At 45.8% G+C, this 16728-nt stretch overlaps 1 protein-coding gene across 2 annotated transcripts in view; it reads left to right on the top strand.

Annotated features, from left to right (window-relative positions):
* TMEM87A (transmembrane protein 87A) overlaps nt 1-16728 on the top strand; it is a 161008-nt gene that overhangs the window by 127232 nt on the left and 17048 nt on the right. For both annotated transcript variants that reach the window (XM_085627094.1, XM_085627095.1), the window contains exon 18: nt 16378-16430. In XM_085627094.1, the coding sequence (XP_085483220.1) occupies nt 16378-16430 (53 nt within the window). The remainder of the gene's footprint in view (nt 1-16377; nt 16431-16728) is intronic.

The raw sequence follows: 16728 nt of genomic DNA, 5'->3' as shown, positions 1-16728 counted from the left end.
AGACGGAAGATTATGGACCATATGGAGTGGCCTACAGCCCATCACAGCTGCAAATTAAAAGCAAGGATACAGACTAGGACGAATACCAGGAAGTGTAGGAAGAACTCTCTTTTAAAGACCGCCCGGTATCCGGCTCCAAGAGATATGAGTCTTTCTAGCAATCGTACGATTATGAGGAGGAAGAAGACACAAACCCTAATGTAAGAGAAAGAGTGATGTCCATGCCTCTCTCGCTAGTGTCTGATTTATGACTCATGATTAATGACTATTATCGCCGTTTCTCGGATGCTAACGCCTCAGCCGCCGACACCTCAGGTAAATCATAACCTACAGCACAGGCTCTGGTGATTCAACCTCCACCTCCAGTACATTAAGTTCGCACCCCTACAATAATTACGATTCGGGATGACTTTGTGGAGAGCGAAGGGGAAGAACAGCCAGAGGAAGGGGAACTTCTTCAGGATGATCCAGTGGGCGAAGAATGGGATCAATATGTCATACCAACTTCTCCATCGCCATCCCCGGCAAGCTCCCTGCCAGGAGACATCAGAGGATTCCACGACCTCATGGAAAGAGCCTCCAAGAGGTTTGATCTTCCTCTGCCAGTGAAGGAAACAGATTGTTTCCTCTGACTTCAAGGAATCATCCAGGAAGTCTATCAGGACGATCCCAATGATGTGTCATATCTGGGATGAGGATTTAAAGATCATGAAGAACCCAGCTTCGGTTGCAGCCTCGGTACCCAGAATCGAGAAAAAATATCGGGCTCCCGAGTCCTCCCCAGCATGGCTGATTGGGCATCCAAGGCCTGAATCGGTGGTAATGCAGGCGGCGCAGAAGCATTCCAAGGATCTCGGCCTCTGCTTGTTCAGCTCCTCCCGACAAGGAAGGAAGAAAGATGGATGGTGCAGGGAAGCGCTTTGCTGTTATGGCAGCAGCTTCGATTTAAAGCTTCAAATGCTCTGACTCGTCTCAGCCGCTATAACAGGCAGATGTGGTCGGACATCGCACCACTTTTATCTCATCTGCCAGAAGACAAAAAAGAAGAGGCTACCATAATTTTACAGGACGGGGCTAGGGCAGCCTCTGAATCCATAGATATAGCCATGGACATATCATCGGTGGCTTTCAGGCAAATGGCCGGAGCAGTGGCGGTCCGCAGACAAGGTTGGCTAAAGGCTATGTCATTTAGGCCTGAAGTCCAGGCAAAAATTGTCGATATGCCTTTTGATGGGGAGAATCTCTTCAGCAAACACGTCGATGATGCTTTTCAAGGAAAAAAATTGGACACAGACACAGCGAGAGCGTTAGGTTCCCTACAACAAAATAGGTTCCAGTCCTTTCGTAGAAGAGGATCAAGAGGCCAGTATAATCAGAGATCCTCCATTCCAACCTAACAGGTACCAACTTTATCACCAACAGGGGTACCGTAAATTCTCCAGCTACTAGCAGTTTCGTTCCTCGAACACTTCCTACCAGCCCAGAAGGAAGCCTGCTGCGAGGGGAAAAATCACAGGACTCCAATCGTTGACAGTGACCATGCCAAGGCGCCGACCACCTCGTCATACCTCAAGCAGAACCATTACCTCTCTCGCTTTAATCATCAATGGCTGTCCATAACAACGGACAGATGGGTATTGGACATTATCCAACATGGTCATACAGTAGAGTTCATACAAAAACCTCCGGATCGACCACCTGTTAGCAGAAAGCAACAACATCTCTCAAGGCAGAAATTCTGTCCCTCATTGTGAAAGGGGCAATAGAGGAGGTTCCGCCTCAACAGCGAGGAAAATAATTTTACTCGCATTTTTTCTTGATTCGAAAAAAGCAGTCTTCCAAATGGAGACAGGTAATGGACCTGAGAGGCTTGAACTAATTCATTAAAAAAAATTTGTTCCCTATGCTGTCTCTACCGGAAATCCTCCTGATGCTGCGTAGGAGAGATTGCATGGCATCCCTAGATCTCTTAGATGCCTATTTTCATATTCCGATTCACATCAAACACAGGCAGTATCTACGATTCGCGGTGGCAGGGCCACTACCAATTCAAAGTGTTACCCTTCGGCCTCAGATCCGCGCCAAGGGTTTTCACAAAATGCATGGCGCCAGTCGCAGCGCACTTGAGACAACAAGGCCACCAGATATATCCGTATCTGGACGATTGCCTAATAAGGGGCACATTATACCAAGACACCCTGCAATCTCTACAATGCTGCATGGATCTCTTCCAATTTCTCGGCCTATGGATCAATATGGAAAAATCAGCTCTCATTCTATTGCAGTCCCTTCAATTCCTAGGGGCCAGGCTCCAGACGAAGGAAGCAAAAGCGTATCCTTCAGAAGAACGCACCCAAAAAATCTTAAGACTAACGTCACAATTACAAACAAAAAGGTCCACTTCAGTGAGAATCTTCAAATCCTTGTTGGGGATGATGTCTTCATGCATCCCATTAGTTCCCAATTGCCGGCTACACATGCGACCCCCTTCAAGAACTACTCGACATGCAATGGATGCAATCCCAAGGGTCCTTCGAGGATCGAATCCCCATCACTCCTCAAATACAGACAGCACTGTCATGGTGGGGGATCAGGGAGAACTTATCAAAAGGTCTGCTCTTCGAACCTCAATATCCCAGTTATGTCATGACAACAGACGCCTCACTGCAAGGATGGGGAGCACACCTCCAAGACCTCGAAATACAAGGCCATTGGACCATTCAGGAAGCTCAGCTACACATCAACTTGTTAGAGCTAAAGACGGTGTTCCTGGGCCTCCAGGCTTTCCTTCCCAGAGTCCACAATTCGCCCGTACTGGTCGGGACAGACAGTACGATGACGATTTTTTATCTGCTAAAGCAAGGGGGTACAAAATCAAAGCCATTTTCGGCACAAGCTCAAGAGATTTGGAACTGGCTTTTGCTGCACAACATCTCTCTGCAGGTTCAGCACGTTCCGGGAGTTCACAACACAAGGGCAGACATCCTAAGCAGATCAGCCAGTGTTTCCCACAAATGGGAGTTAGCTCAGGATCAACTCTTGCGAATATTTCGCTTATGGGGCACTCCATCTCTGGACCTGTTTGCAAATCACCACAACAAGAAATGCAAACATTTTGCAAGCAGATTCCCTCAAGCGGGATCTTGGGGGAAATGCTCCACACCTCCGCTGGACAGGAATGTTTGCGTACGCATTGCCCCCATTTCCTCTGATCCCAAGGGTATTACGGACACTGAGGTCAAAACCATGCCACTTGATTCTAATAGCCCCGGCATGGCCGAAACAGTTCTGGTTTTCAGAGCTCCTCCAGCTGTCCGTGGCTCCCAGAGTGCAGTTTCCTTTGATTCAAGATCTAATCTCAATGAACGTAGGACAAGTTTTTCATCCTCAGTTGACATCACTGAATTTGTCAGCCTGGAACCTCATGAGCACGAATTTCATTCCATGAATATCCCTCAGGAATGCCGAGATATCCTCTCACAATCTCGAGCAGTTTCAACTAATAAAACTTACACAGCAAAGTGGAAGAGATTTTGCCAGTGTTGGTCCACTCAAGCTCTGCACCCTTTTCATTCTTCTCCAGAGCAAATTCTTCCTTACCTATTACACTTAGCCAAGGCAGGACTCTCCCATGCATCGGAAAAGTACATCTTGCGGCTGGCTATCTCAAGATATGGCAGAACACCAGTCGTCCATCTCTTTGGTCTCAGAGGGTGATAAAGGAATTTCTGAAAGGGCTCTTTAGAGTGTTCCCTCCACTTAAGCATCCGTCAATCCCATGGCAGCTCAACACGGTCCTGACGCAACTCATGAAGCCCCCGTTCGAACCAGTTCACAACGCTGAATTACAGTTAGTTTCTTGGAAGGTGGCTTTGCTACTCGCCCTCACTTCAGCTAGGAGGGTCAGTGAGATCCAGGCTTTCTCGACAGCAGAACCATTTCTTCAATTCAAACAAGATAAAGTCATACTCAGAACAAAACCTAAGTTAATTCCCAAAGTCCCCTTGGCTTTTCACCTCACTGAACCCGTTGTGTTGCCTACATATTTTAAAAACCCATCTTCTGCAGCGGAAAAATCTCTGCATACACTGGACATCAAAAGATGCCTCAAATTCTATATCGCCGAAACGAAATCTTTCCGAAAGACAAACCAATTGTTCGTGGCCTTTGCTGGGCCCAGAAAAGGCTTGGCTCTGTCAAGGTCTATTATTTCTAGATGGATAACCTCTGCCATTTCTTAATGCCATGAGAAAGTCGGAGAGTCTCTACGATCCGGAGTTCGCGCTCATTCAGCGAGGAAGATGGCAACTTCAGCTGCATTGTTCGCAGGAGTATCGCTCCTGGACATCTGCAGAGCGGCAACATGGACAAATGTGCACACGTTTACCAGGCATTACTGTCTGGACACAGCATGGAAAGCGGATTCAGCGGTGGGACAAGCAGTTCTAGGGCACCTGTTTCACTAAGGTATTTCGCAGACCATATTTAACATGCTATATTATTTCTTGTTAACTTTTCCTCTTATGTGTTCCATTGGATGGTCTTACTATGCATGGTTGGTATTTTCAGTTATCATGTTCCCAGTGTGATATGCACTGAGACATACAAACGTTTCTTTATTATAAGTCATTATGGTATTCTGGTAATAAGAAGCAGAGCTCTAAGAAAAAAGGGTTCTATCCTAGAAACGCGACAAAGTATAAGTACTGCTCTCTATTCTGATGCAAGCATGTGAATCTATGAAAGATTCAATACTGGAGAAAATACTAGTAACTTACCTGTACACTATGGTTCTCCAGTATTGATATCTTTCATAGATTCACATGCGACCCGCCTGCCTCCCCGTTTTCTCAGGTAGACAACTTTTATCTCTAGATACATCCTTGGCTCACACTTGGGGCTGGAAATCTGAGGTATGGTGGCTCTGCTGGGGAGTGTGATCTCAGGGCTGATAGCTGATTGGCTGGCATTTGGACCACATAATAATAATGATAGGCTACCAAACTCTACACTTCCCTATGGTTTTCAATGCAATTTTTCTTTTACTGCTACTGTTATTCATTTACTGTGAGACTCCCACCATGACGACGGGGAAGATACAAGCATGTGAATCTATGAAAGATATTAATACTGTAGAGCCATAGTGTACAGGTAAGTAACTAGTTTTTTGGATGACATAAATGTTAGTCCAGTTGACGCAGGTGTAAAATGCAGTAAGAGAGCCTCTCAGTAACAGTTCCACTGCTTTGTCCACATCTGTTGAAGAGTGCAGAGAATGTAACTCACTGATGCAAAGGGGGTATGCCCTTTTACTCCATACGCATCTGGGCAAACAAATAATTGTAAATATAACAATAATGCGTTGGAATATATATACAAAGAAATTAATGTTGAAGAAAAACATCAATTAGTCCCTCTCTTGGATTATAAATATTATCCGATAACTTGTCATGCATTCATGCCACCAACACCAAATATACATAAATATATACAAAGAACAAAAATAATAATAGTTGATCTATACAAATATTTTCCTCTTTACCTTATTGGTTGTCGTGGATGCGAAAGTGTTTTATCGCAAGCATTCCATATAATAGCGATAGTCCTAAATAACAGAAAAATATAAGTTGAGGGGAAGTCTATGCCCTCCTTTAATTACCCATACTCTACATATTAATTTCTTTTTATAATTTCGATTTGTATAGGCTTTTCCAGTTTGTGGAGTCCCAAATTGGAGAAGCCTATACAAATCGAAAATTTTAACACTTTGGCATCTGCAACAACCCATAGGGTAAAGAGGAAAATAGTTGTATAGATCCACTATTATTATTTTTGTTCTTTGTATATATTTGTGTATATGTGCGTGTATGTATTGTCTCTTATAGAATTTACATATGAATATATATCTATATAAAAACCTACTATTTGATGTTGGTGGCATGATTGCATAAAAAGTTATCGGATAATATTTATAATCCAAGAGAGGGATTAATTGATGTTTTTCTTCAACATTATTTCTTTGGATGTCTGCTCTATTTACGAGAATGTAACTGGAAGCATCTCCTTCGACTGTTAGTTTTCAGCTTGGCTGAGAGATTCAAAAGAGAGCTATGGAGTATGGAGCTATGGATTAAACTATGCCATAGAAAACTATATTGGTTACAAATGTTTGCATTTGGTGTGCAAATAAATACAGGAACCTTATGTTTTGGTTGCTTTGTGAATACGGAAACTAATATTATGTAAATGCCAAATGCCAGCATTTGTAAAGCGCACAGTTACCTCTGGAGAGGTGTCCCGGGCTGGGGGCCGTCGGGAAGATTAAGCAAGCTATTGCCCAGAGTCACATGGTGCTGGGCTAACCTGCAGCCGGAGCCGGGGTTCGAACCGTGAACCCTGTTGTTCGGAGTCAGGCACCCTGGCCGCTGCGTCACACCTCTTCCGTTATGAAATGCAGAATATTAGGGACATGAATTGCAAAGTGGTCCCTGTAATGTTCTGTTTCAGATGCCTGTCGCTGCTGGGTAATCCGAATCTCTTGTGGACGCCCAACACTGAGTAGCTGTTAGTGCACAATGTGGTGGATTAAAACAACTTTTGGGTGTATAGATTAAAAAACTCCTTGCAAAAATAAGAAAATAAAAAAGAGGTGATGAAATTGGATAAGAATTGATAGTGATAGGAAAATGTGACAATGCATGTTGTTATATCTCAGCAATAATGCAGTGTTGGAAGGATGCTGTAGTTCTCTGCCATTGTTGTTCAGTGTGTGCAGAGCTCTGCAGCCCACCCTTGTCAATGCACTGGATTCATCCCTTCTCATGTCTTTCTGTGCCTTTCCAGCCTGCCTCTGTTTCATGGCCGCTCCACGTTTATATTTCCTTAGGTGGCCTTCTTTCCACGCCCCTGCCACAATCCACCTGTTTTCTTAAGTTGCCTTATACACTCTCCGTATAGAGCAAAAGTAAAAAGGAACATCTTATTTACATGTAAACAGATACATAATGATACCACCAAATTAAGCTCACATGCAAAATATCGTTTTGATGTTTAATCTGCTATCGAGGGAATTCAGTTTTCTTTTTGCACCTGGTGCATGGATATTGCTTTTTAGGTCTCGCCTGACCCAGCGCATGCGCTGGTCTGGCCAGACTTATTGAGAGGGCTCCAAAAAGTGCTACCAGGACAGCCTAGAGCTACAGTGCATGTGTGCGGGCGCGCGCGCCTTACTTTACCGCAATTACTTTCACTTTAGCGGCCGCACGGCTGCTTGGCATAGCCAATAGGTCTCGCTTTTGGGACCTTATAAGTATTTAGTTATGCAACTGTTGCTTAGCTAAACACTTATAAGGTCCCAAAGGCGAGACCTATTGGCTATGCCAATGCTTGTTGATATTGACAAGGGTGGCAGCCTAAGAAACCCCAAGATGTTGGCAGAGGTGACTATTTGTGGGTGTAATTGCAGCAGTTGGGGGAGCTGGCAGTTTAATTGAATTAGTACATCAGTCTTATGTTGCTTTGTATGATAATTGGCACTGAGAGTATCGAACATGGTGGAAGATCAACCATTATGTATATTGTGTTCACATGTAAATAATGTGATATCCACCACAAGGATTTTTATTCAGATTGACAGTAAAGGAAGATGTTTCTGACTTCAAATTCAGTTTAAGATTTGGCTAAATCTGTATGCATGGTGACTTTTGTGCAGTTCTGTGTTTATGGTTACGGGCCAGTAAATGGGTAATTCGGTGAGTGTCATGAAAGAGGGGTGGTGATAGTGCACAATATAACTCATGCACCCGCTGTTTCCTTCTGAGTAGGATTCTTTTATTACATGCAAATCAGCAAATTGGTGTGCTGAGCATAGCTAGAGATGCATTGTGTTGTGCATTATTTACTATATCTGGTGAATTGCAGGGCTTTTTGTGTTTGTTGAACCATAACTAACCTTCAGCTGATTTTGGTGAATTTCAAGGCTCTTTATGATATACTGTAGTCACCTGCATTGTAGGACTTGCATGGCGGGGGTTGATCGTAAGTACTACCACACGAACATAAGCCCCTCTGCTTACACATTCTGCTGTCCAGAGGCTGATTGCTTCAGCCATACCTAATACCCCAGCCTCACAGGAAGACAACACCACAAGCAAGACCTTTGGCTGTGAGCAGCGGGGTTTGACAGTAGACACTGGCTTTTTTTACCTTTCCAGTGAACTTTGCCCACCTCTGTCTTTTTTTTTTTTTCAAACAATTTTTATTTGCAACAAAAATAGCATCAGTGTATAGCATTATACAGTCATATTGAAATGTCCAAAAACAAAACACAGGCATTATCACATATTGCAAAGTGGATAAAAAATAATTCAGTACGCTGTCTCCGGAAGCCGTCCAGTTCGCTATAAAATATAGTACTGACACAGGGTAAGAAATACAATGATAAAATGAAACGATAAGATAAAACAGACACGGTTATTTAGGTCGCCAGTGGGGAGGAGACAATTTCATCTGCAAGCTGGGCCATCAGTGTTTGTCTCTCACGCCGCAGTTCCATAGTAGGGGAGACGCAGATGTCACCCCTGTATTTGTTCCACTTTCCCCATTTATGGCCCCATTTCTTGGGGCATCCACGTCCCTTGAATACCGTTTTCTGAGCGATCATTGCGCTGTCCATGTCTTTAGCCCAGTCACTCACCAGTGGGCTCGCAGCCAGCCCCCATTTCTGTGCGATGATGCGCTTAGCGATAGTCCAGCCCATCGAGGCCCACGCTTGCTCTGCCTGGGAGAGGTCAGTAGCTTCCCACACATTTAGGAGACAGAGTTTAGGGGATGGACTCAGGGGTTTGTCACACGTCCTGGCTATTCGGCGAGTCACCCTTTCCTTATAGTGTTGTATATGGGGGCATTCCCAGAGAATGTGTGTAAAGGTACCAATTTGGTTGCAGTGTCAGAGACAGAGTGGATCAGGACGTCTACCCAGGAGAAACAGTAGTTTGGCGTCAAAGTAAACCCGGTGAAGGATTTTGAGCTGCATGAGGCAAAGGCACATGGAAATCGCCACCACTTTGGGAGCGGCAAGTGCGTCTCTCCAGTCGTCGTCATCCATACTACTAAGGTCAGCCTCCCAGCTTGTACACAATTTCTGCATCGGATCAGCACGATTATTCACCAGTTTCTTATATGTGAGGGAGATGGCCTTGTGGTCCATTGGATCTAGCAACAGCCGGTCCTCTAAGGGGGAGGAGTCAGGGAGAGTGATTCCCTTTGGTAGGGTCATAGAAACAGCATGGCTAATTTGGAGATATCGAAAGGTCTCAGAGGGTGCAAGTTGGTATTTATTCGGGAGGTCAGCAAACATGGCCAGTTTCCCTTTCACCCACATATCCCCAACCGTGGAGATCCCGATAGTGTCCCATTTGTCAAAATGGGGGCAGTTTCTTAAGTGACCCAATAAATCAGGTTCCCAGAGAGGAGTTTCTTTAGTTAACTGGTTGTGCCACCCCTGCTTTCTCGTGAGTCCATGCCACACCTCGACCGTACAGGCAGTGGGGCCAGTCAAGTGAAGTTTAGGGGGATTGGTATACAGCGCCCTGTTGTAACCCCCCTGCCCGATGAGCCAATGATCAGTGCGAAAATTGGGATCATCGTGTGGACCAAATCCCAGCTATTGATCAGAGTCAGTTGGGAAGCTTGGTAGTAGAGTCTTATGTCTGGTAACCCTATACTCCCGTCGTACCACCCCATGGTGAGTTTGTTCATAGCAATATGTGGCGGGCGGTCCTCCCACAGTAATCCCCGTACCACACCGTTGATTTGGGAAAAATATGAGTCTGGGATAGGGTTAGGAGCATTTTGTGACGCATAGAGGAAGCGCGGGAGCACAAGCATCTTCAACAGGGACGCCCGTCCCAAGAGAGTGAGAGGGAGAGATTGCCAATGTGGGACGTCTGATTTTAGGTGTTGAAGGGGCCCCAGCAAGTTGCGCTCAAAAAAAGTATTGACATCGGAAGTGACAAAGACGCCCAGGTACTGAAAGCCTTGGGTCGCAACCGGAATCTCATAGCCGCGCGGTTTGGAAGGGGGCTCGCCCCACAGGACATACATCTGGGATTTGGACCAATTAATCCGGTATCCCGAGTGTGCACCAAATGTGTGAAAAATATGGAGTACCCTCTGCAGCGAGCCGGCTGGAGAGGCCAAATAGAGTAAAATATCGTCCACGTAGAGCGAAATACGGTCTTTATGGTCATTCGACCATTTAAGTCCCCTTATTTCCAGGTCACCCCTGATACAAACGGCCAGGGGCTCCAACACCAAGGCGAAAAGAAACGGGGACAGCGAACACCCCTGCCTTGCACCCCGTCGGAGGGGGAAAGTAGCGGATCGATGATTGTTCCCATTTACGTGAGCTGTGGGTTGCGTGTATAAGAGCCTAATCCATCCAATCAGTCTGGGTCCGAACCCCATACGAGTCAACACGGCAAAGAGAGAAATCCCACTCAATGGTATCAAATGCCATAGTGGCATCTAAGGACAGTAGGATTGCTTCCTCTTCGATAGTACTAAGCCTATCCAGGGCCCCATGCACACGCCGCAGATTCCTGGCCGTGTTTCTTCCCGGCATAAAGCCAGACTGGTCTGGATGGATCGAAACGGTGATCGGTTGGCCAAGAGCTTGGCTAGGATTTTGGCCTCGACTATGAGGATGGAGATCGGGCGGTACGATTTACAATCTTCTGCGGGCTTGTTAGGTTTGAGAATGACTACTATAGCGGCAGTGCGGATGTCAGCGGGGAGAAGTCCCGATTCGCAGCATTCTTCGTACAGGTTCAACAAATGGGGCGCCAGTTTAGTCGCCATGGGTTTGAAGAGCTCAATGGGAAGTCCATTCGGACCCATCGCCTTGCCGAAGCGAACATCATGTATGGCTTTTTGTATCTCAGTCTCAGTAATATCCGCCTCCAAGGTGTCTGTCGTGTGGGGAGATGCACCGCACGTGATGGTAGCCAGGAGATCCACCGACATCGAGGCTTGTGAAGTCTCCAGGGCCCTATAGACCTCCTCAAAATGAGATGGGAAGGTATCAGCAATCTCCTGAGGGTCAGTAAGAAGCGCACCAAAGGGGCCAGTTATTGTGTGTACCCACCTCGCAGCCTGCTCCTTGCGCTCAGCCACGCCAGGAGTTTACCTGTACGTTCGCCCTGTTCATAAATCCGGTGGCGGGTAGATAGGGAACGCATCGTGGCCTCCTCAAATAAGGAGCTGTCTATAATCTTATAGCTTAATTTTAAGACTGTGTTGGGCAGCTGGAGCAGGGTTTTACGAGACGGCCACTTCCATGGCCAATATGTCCGCCTCCATGTCGACCGCCCTACGGGAGCACTCAGCCCTATGTCCCACCAGTAGTCACAGCACTCTGCCCTTTATGACTGCCCCAAACGCCCCCCACAGAGTCGCAGCTGAGGCAACCAACCCCACGTTTTCAGCAAAATAATATTCGGTATCCTACATCCTAAGTTTCTCCAAGGGCTTGATGTAGAGCTTGCCTCCTGTTGGAAGTCTCAGGGAAATCAAAGAGTTCAACATCTTCTGGGTACCGGCTTCTGGAACTGGATGTTTCAGCTGCCACAGAGGCGAAAAAGGTAACCTGGTGCCGCTTCCGGCGCCGTGACCTGAAGGCACCGCCGCTCTTCGCACCGCAACCCTGGTCTCACCAATGACGCTTTCCGATGCTGCCACCAAACCGCTACTTGCACCATGACCTGTATGCACCACACTCCGCACTGCCTCACTTCACACCACCGCCCTGGTATCCCTGACGACACCGCAACGCCGTCACTGACGCCACTGCCTGCAGCATGACCTCTGGACACTGCTCATGAAGAACATGGAGCACCGTCTTAATTCGCACCGCAGCCCTGGTCTCACCAACGCCGCTCCAAGCTGACATAGATGCTGCTGCCTGTACCGTGCTATTGACTTCAAGGAACTGAATTTTAAGTCTATTTTTGCTTATTGATATTTCTAAGAACTTTATGGTGAACTTTTATAGTTTTCGGTCTTGTTTTGCTCAGTTAAAATAGTGGATAGTTTTCCAACACTGGTGTGGTGTCTTTTTGTAGTGATCTCACTGTATATATATTTTTTTTGTAAACCTATTTTATTGGATTTTTCAAATTACAGCATTGCATGTAGCAACATACATATATAGTTATAGTGAGCACCATCAGCCACATTTGTTAACAAGTTGTAAAATTGGTAAAATTTGCTTCTAGTACCCCAGTGAGAGCATATTAACAGGTATCATGTCTGTATGGTTGTGGTAGCTGATATTGTTTCAACCTGGTTTAATAAGAGAGCCATTAACTAAAACTATTACTATGAAAATTCCCCCCCTAATGACGGATGAATTCGATAAACACTTAGTCCCGGAAAGACATGCTTACATGAATTGTTCCCAATAGTAGGGAGTGGCAAGTGTTCCTATCTATTCATGTTCATGGGATGGTGGGCATCAGGAAAAAGCAGTTGGGACCCTTCAGGTTTGTGGCTTCATATCTGATAGTAAGGAGGGTGATGTGGGCAACGTTAAAAGGCCATCAGTAAATAGTCAGGTCATATATGACATGGCCTAAGGCCATGAGAGTAGCAAAGTGACCTGTCATTAGATATTGAATGTTTCTGAAGCTTTGAAGGACTCTAGCAATAAGTCCCAGCTCATTCTATAGGTTTCTTCCGTAGACCCCTGCGTTCTTCCCAGCAAAGAGCATCACTTTCTGCAAGACCCCAATGCTCCACCTCCTCTTTCCATGCCAGTATCCTAGGAGGGGCGGCAGATTTCCAGCTCCTGATGATGTTATGCTTAGCTAAAATAAGAGCCAGGTCCGCAAATTTGGCCTGAATGTCAGTCAAGTTTCACTCGTATGCCAAGATGTGTCCCCCATTACCTCCCGCAGGGTGGCTGCGACTTGGTTCCAATATTTGAGTAGGGCAGACCCAGATCATGTGAAGCAAATCTGCATCCAGCCGAGAACATTTGGGATATGCCACTGTGGTGTTGGGGAAGATGGAGTGTAACCTGTCCGGTTTGAGGTATGCACGCTTAAGTCATGGGTTGTGGAATACTTGCTTGAGGTATTCTAATATCGTCTTCCACTCTTTGTCGGAGAGTGTTATATTGATATCTCTTTCCCAACTGCAGCACACTGGTAAAAGAGGTGAAGGTTGGTGAGAGCGGATACCTCGGTAAAACCAACGGATTGGGTGTCTGCCAGTCCCCATCAAGTATAGTGAGTGTATTAGTACATTGGTGTCTAATTCGATCCCGCGTGGTGCGCAGTGACGCTTGATGCATTGTACCAGACTGGCATGTACTATAAAAAGCACCCCCTTGAGCCCCTGTTCATGCATAAAGTCTGCATGTGTAAGTAGTGTTCCATCCCTGACCAGTACCCCTACTTCCGATAGACCCGCCCGTGTCCACGGTGTAAGCCCATGTCGCGTTAGTGTGCTCATGGGGGTGGGAAGGCCGAGTAGTGGTATATTGGAGGCATAAGCAGTGGTGTGTGCGGTATGTTTCAGGGCTTGTTTCCAGTAAATGAGCACAGTCTTAAATTTCATTGGGGCTGATGGGGGGGATTGCTATCCCAGGACATATAATCTATGAAGTTTTCCCTGGTCAATCATCCAGGGCGTGTAATCTATTTCTTGCAGTTGTCCCGCCAACCAATATGAAAGCTATTGAATTACCCTGCCAAGCAGTACGTGTGGAAGTCAGGTGCTCCCATCCCTCCAGCATCAGATGGAAGCTGCAGCTTCCCTAAGCTAATATGATGACGGTCTGCACCCCATATTGAATCACCCAAAAGTGTGTTGAATGCACGAAAAATTAAGCCAGGGATCACTACTGGCAAGTTTGTGAAAAAGTAAAGGATTCGTGGAAGCATCACCATTTTAGAAATTGCCATCCGGCCTGCAACCGAAAGAGGAAGCAATGTCGAAAAAACAACCTGAGCACGCAGAGAACCAATTGTCTTCTGTATATTCCCGTCGAGTAAGTTGCATGGGTTTTTGTATATTTGTATCCCAAGATACTGGAAAGTGGTAGGGGCAACGGCTATCTCATGCTCACCAAAGGGGATGGCTTGCAGATGGAGATCGTCCCTAAAGGGGAATGCATGCGACTTTCCAATGTTTATGGCAAGTCCCGTAAGGGATTCGAACTGAGCAATGGTGTAAGCTACTGTGTGTAAGTTTTCCCACATATCTTTAGTGTAGATTATTATATAGTCCGCGTATAGTGACAATGCATGAATCGTGTGATTAGTAGGGATACCACAGTCTATTGAATCAGCGCACAGACGATATGGGAGGGGCTCTAGCGCAAGTACAAATAACATAGATCGGGGCATCCCTGTCTCGTGCCCCTTTGTACATTCTAGTCCTTAAATATATGGGCCCCAGTATGCACACGGGCTGTTGGGGAATTGTATAATAGTTTGATCCACTAAATAAACTTAGAGGGGATCCCAAACCTCTGTAAGGTGGCCAACATGTAGTCCCAACCCCGTGTATCAAAGGCCTGGAGAAGGTCTATAGATAAGCGACCCGTACCAGGAAGAGTCTCCAGGCAGGCAGACATGATGTGACAGGGCCTGCGTATGTTTACTGATGTGCTCCGCACAGGAATAAAAAGGCTTTGGGTGCCAGGTCTGTCTGCCTTGGTGTGAACTTTCTGTGAATATGCGCGAAAATCTATGACCGCAGCTGCTCAATGAGTTCCGCATACTCTGTGTTGGCATCTTGGAGTTCTTTCGCCCTGTCTGTGCACCCACGCTTTCCTCCACATGTCTCAAGTCCTGACTGACTGTTTGGCGTGCACCCACCACTGAGCTGATAGCTGTCCCACGTATGACTACTTTGAATGCTTCCCATTCTGTGTTTTCACTATAATACTGTATGAAGCCCTGCCAAGTACCACGCATCAGGCGTTAGACTAACGCATTTCAATGTGGTGGTCTCCATCACCACTCTGAAATGCATTGTCACGCATTATAGCGTCTTTCAGCTGTCTAGCTGGAGCGCCTGTAATGCCACAATACCGAAAGCTGTAGTGGTAGCGTGATGTGCGCTGCAGGAAGCTTTGGGCACTGATTCGTCTGCTCTTGTGCTACAATGTAACACCACGTGGCCTGACGTCCGGAGAGGAGTAATTGTCAGTGCCCAATGGCAATGGCAAGACAGCATGAGTCTCTCACTGAGTTGTGATTCAATTTAATAGGGCGGGCCTGCGCGAGGGCGGCATTTCAAATTTAGTAAATGGCTAGGCAGCTCAGCTGCAGTGTGCGTGGGATTTTGTCAGTGCAGCTGAGCATATTGCTTGCACCACCGTTGCGGCGGTGGGCATAATGATCCTGTGTGCGGGCCACACCCTCTGAGATTCACCCGATCCCAGAATGCAGGCCTAAGAAATATTTTAAACTTAAATCCCGTCCTAGCTTCATTAAAAGAATCTTATTGCTTGTTACTTACTTGGCTGCAACACTGATCAGTTTCTTTGAACATTACCTTTAACCTCTGGGGCTTACCTGAGCATACTCAATGCCACGTTTAACTCAGAAGTTGATTGTGTCCTCTGTCATTTGTATTTCACTTTTTCACAGCCTCCCATGACAGAATCTGACTTATCAGTGGAATTTAAATCATCTTAGATTTTGTGATGCATAAGTCATTTACGCCCATGGCTTCTTGTGATGATAGACAGGAGTCTGAGTGGCAGCAAATGTCTCTGTCAGAAGAGTCAGCAAGATGTAGGCTCTTTTTGTCAAAACATTATGGTATTGCCTTATCCGCATGCTTAATTTCCGGACAAATAAAATTCCAAAGTTACAGATGCTAATGGATGTGCCCAGCATTTTCATCTCTGGCAACAGTCGCCAGGAGTAGGTAGAGAGCAGAAAGGTTAAGCATTAACATTTTTTTTTAATTAATTTGCTATTATTTCAACATGTAGTCCTTATGGTTTTCATGAATCCCTTAAGTTGTTAATCAGATCGAAGGAGTAAATCTACAAAGCATAGACATCGGGCTTTGTTCAAAATGTTGTTAATTGGGCCCAATAGATTTATTATGCTTCGTTATTTGCTTTTTCCAAAATAAGACCTATGCCTACTTAGAATTTTAATGTTGCTGCTGATGTCGAGTATTCCCTGTTGGTGAACACGAATCTTATAAAAATGCATGTTTGGGGTGGGGAGTCTATGTACAAACTGCTTTTCTTCCTTTTTGATTTAACCAGCAGTATGTTTTACTATATCCTACACCACTCGTTATTTTTTCTTCTGCTTTCTCTAATGTTATGTTGCCTTTCTCTAACAGGATGATGATCTCAAATGGGTGGATGAGAATGTTCCATCGTCGGTAACCGATGTGTAAGTATCTCTTTCTCTACAGTTACAAAATGCATAAGTCCTATCAGACCCCTTTTGGGGGAGGGGGGGGGGGGTTATGTGGTAAGCAGGGGCTGAGGTTGTTTGCCTCTGATGTTCTTGGGTCCATGCTATTATGGCTCTGCAAACTGTGCCAAGTACAAGCCCTTCAGCACTGGACTTTCATTGGGAGCAATTGTGAGCAGCCACAGGCTTCTCACAGTAGTGTGCAGGTGGTCGAGCTCAGGACTCAGCAGTGCAATAACTGATTGTCCAACACAGTGCCTTACTTTCAAGAAGA

This window comes from Triturus cristatus, chromosome 9 (assembly GCF_964204655.1).
Source record: "Triturus cristatus chromosome 9, aTriCri1.1, whole genome shotgun sequence".
In the NCBI taxonomy this organism is placed as follows: Eukaryota; Metazoa; Chordata; class Amphibia; order Caudata; family Salamandridae; genus Triturus; species Triturus cristatus.
The sequence above is the reverse complement of the archived record's forward strand: the minus strand, read 5'-3'. Positions and strand labels throughout refer to the sequence as shown.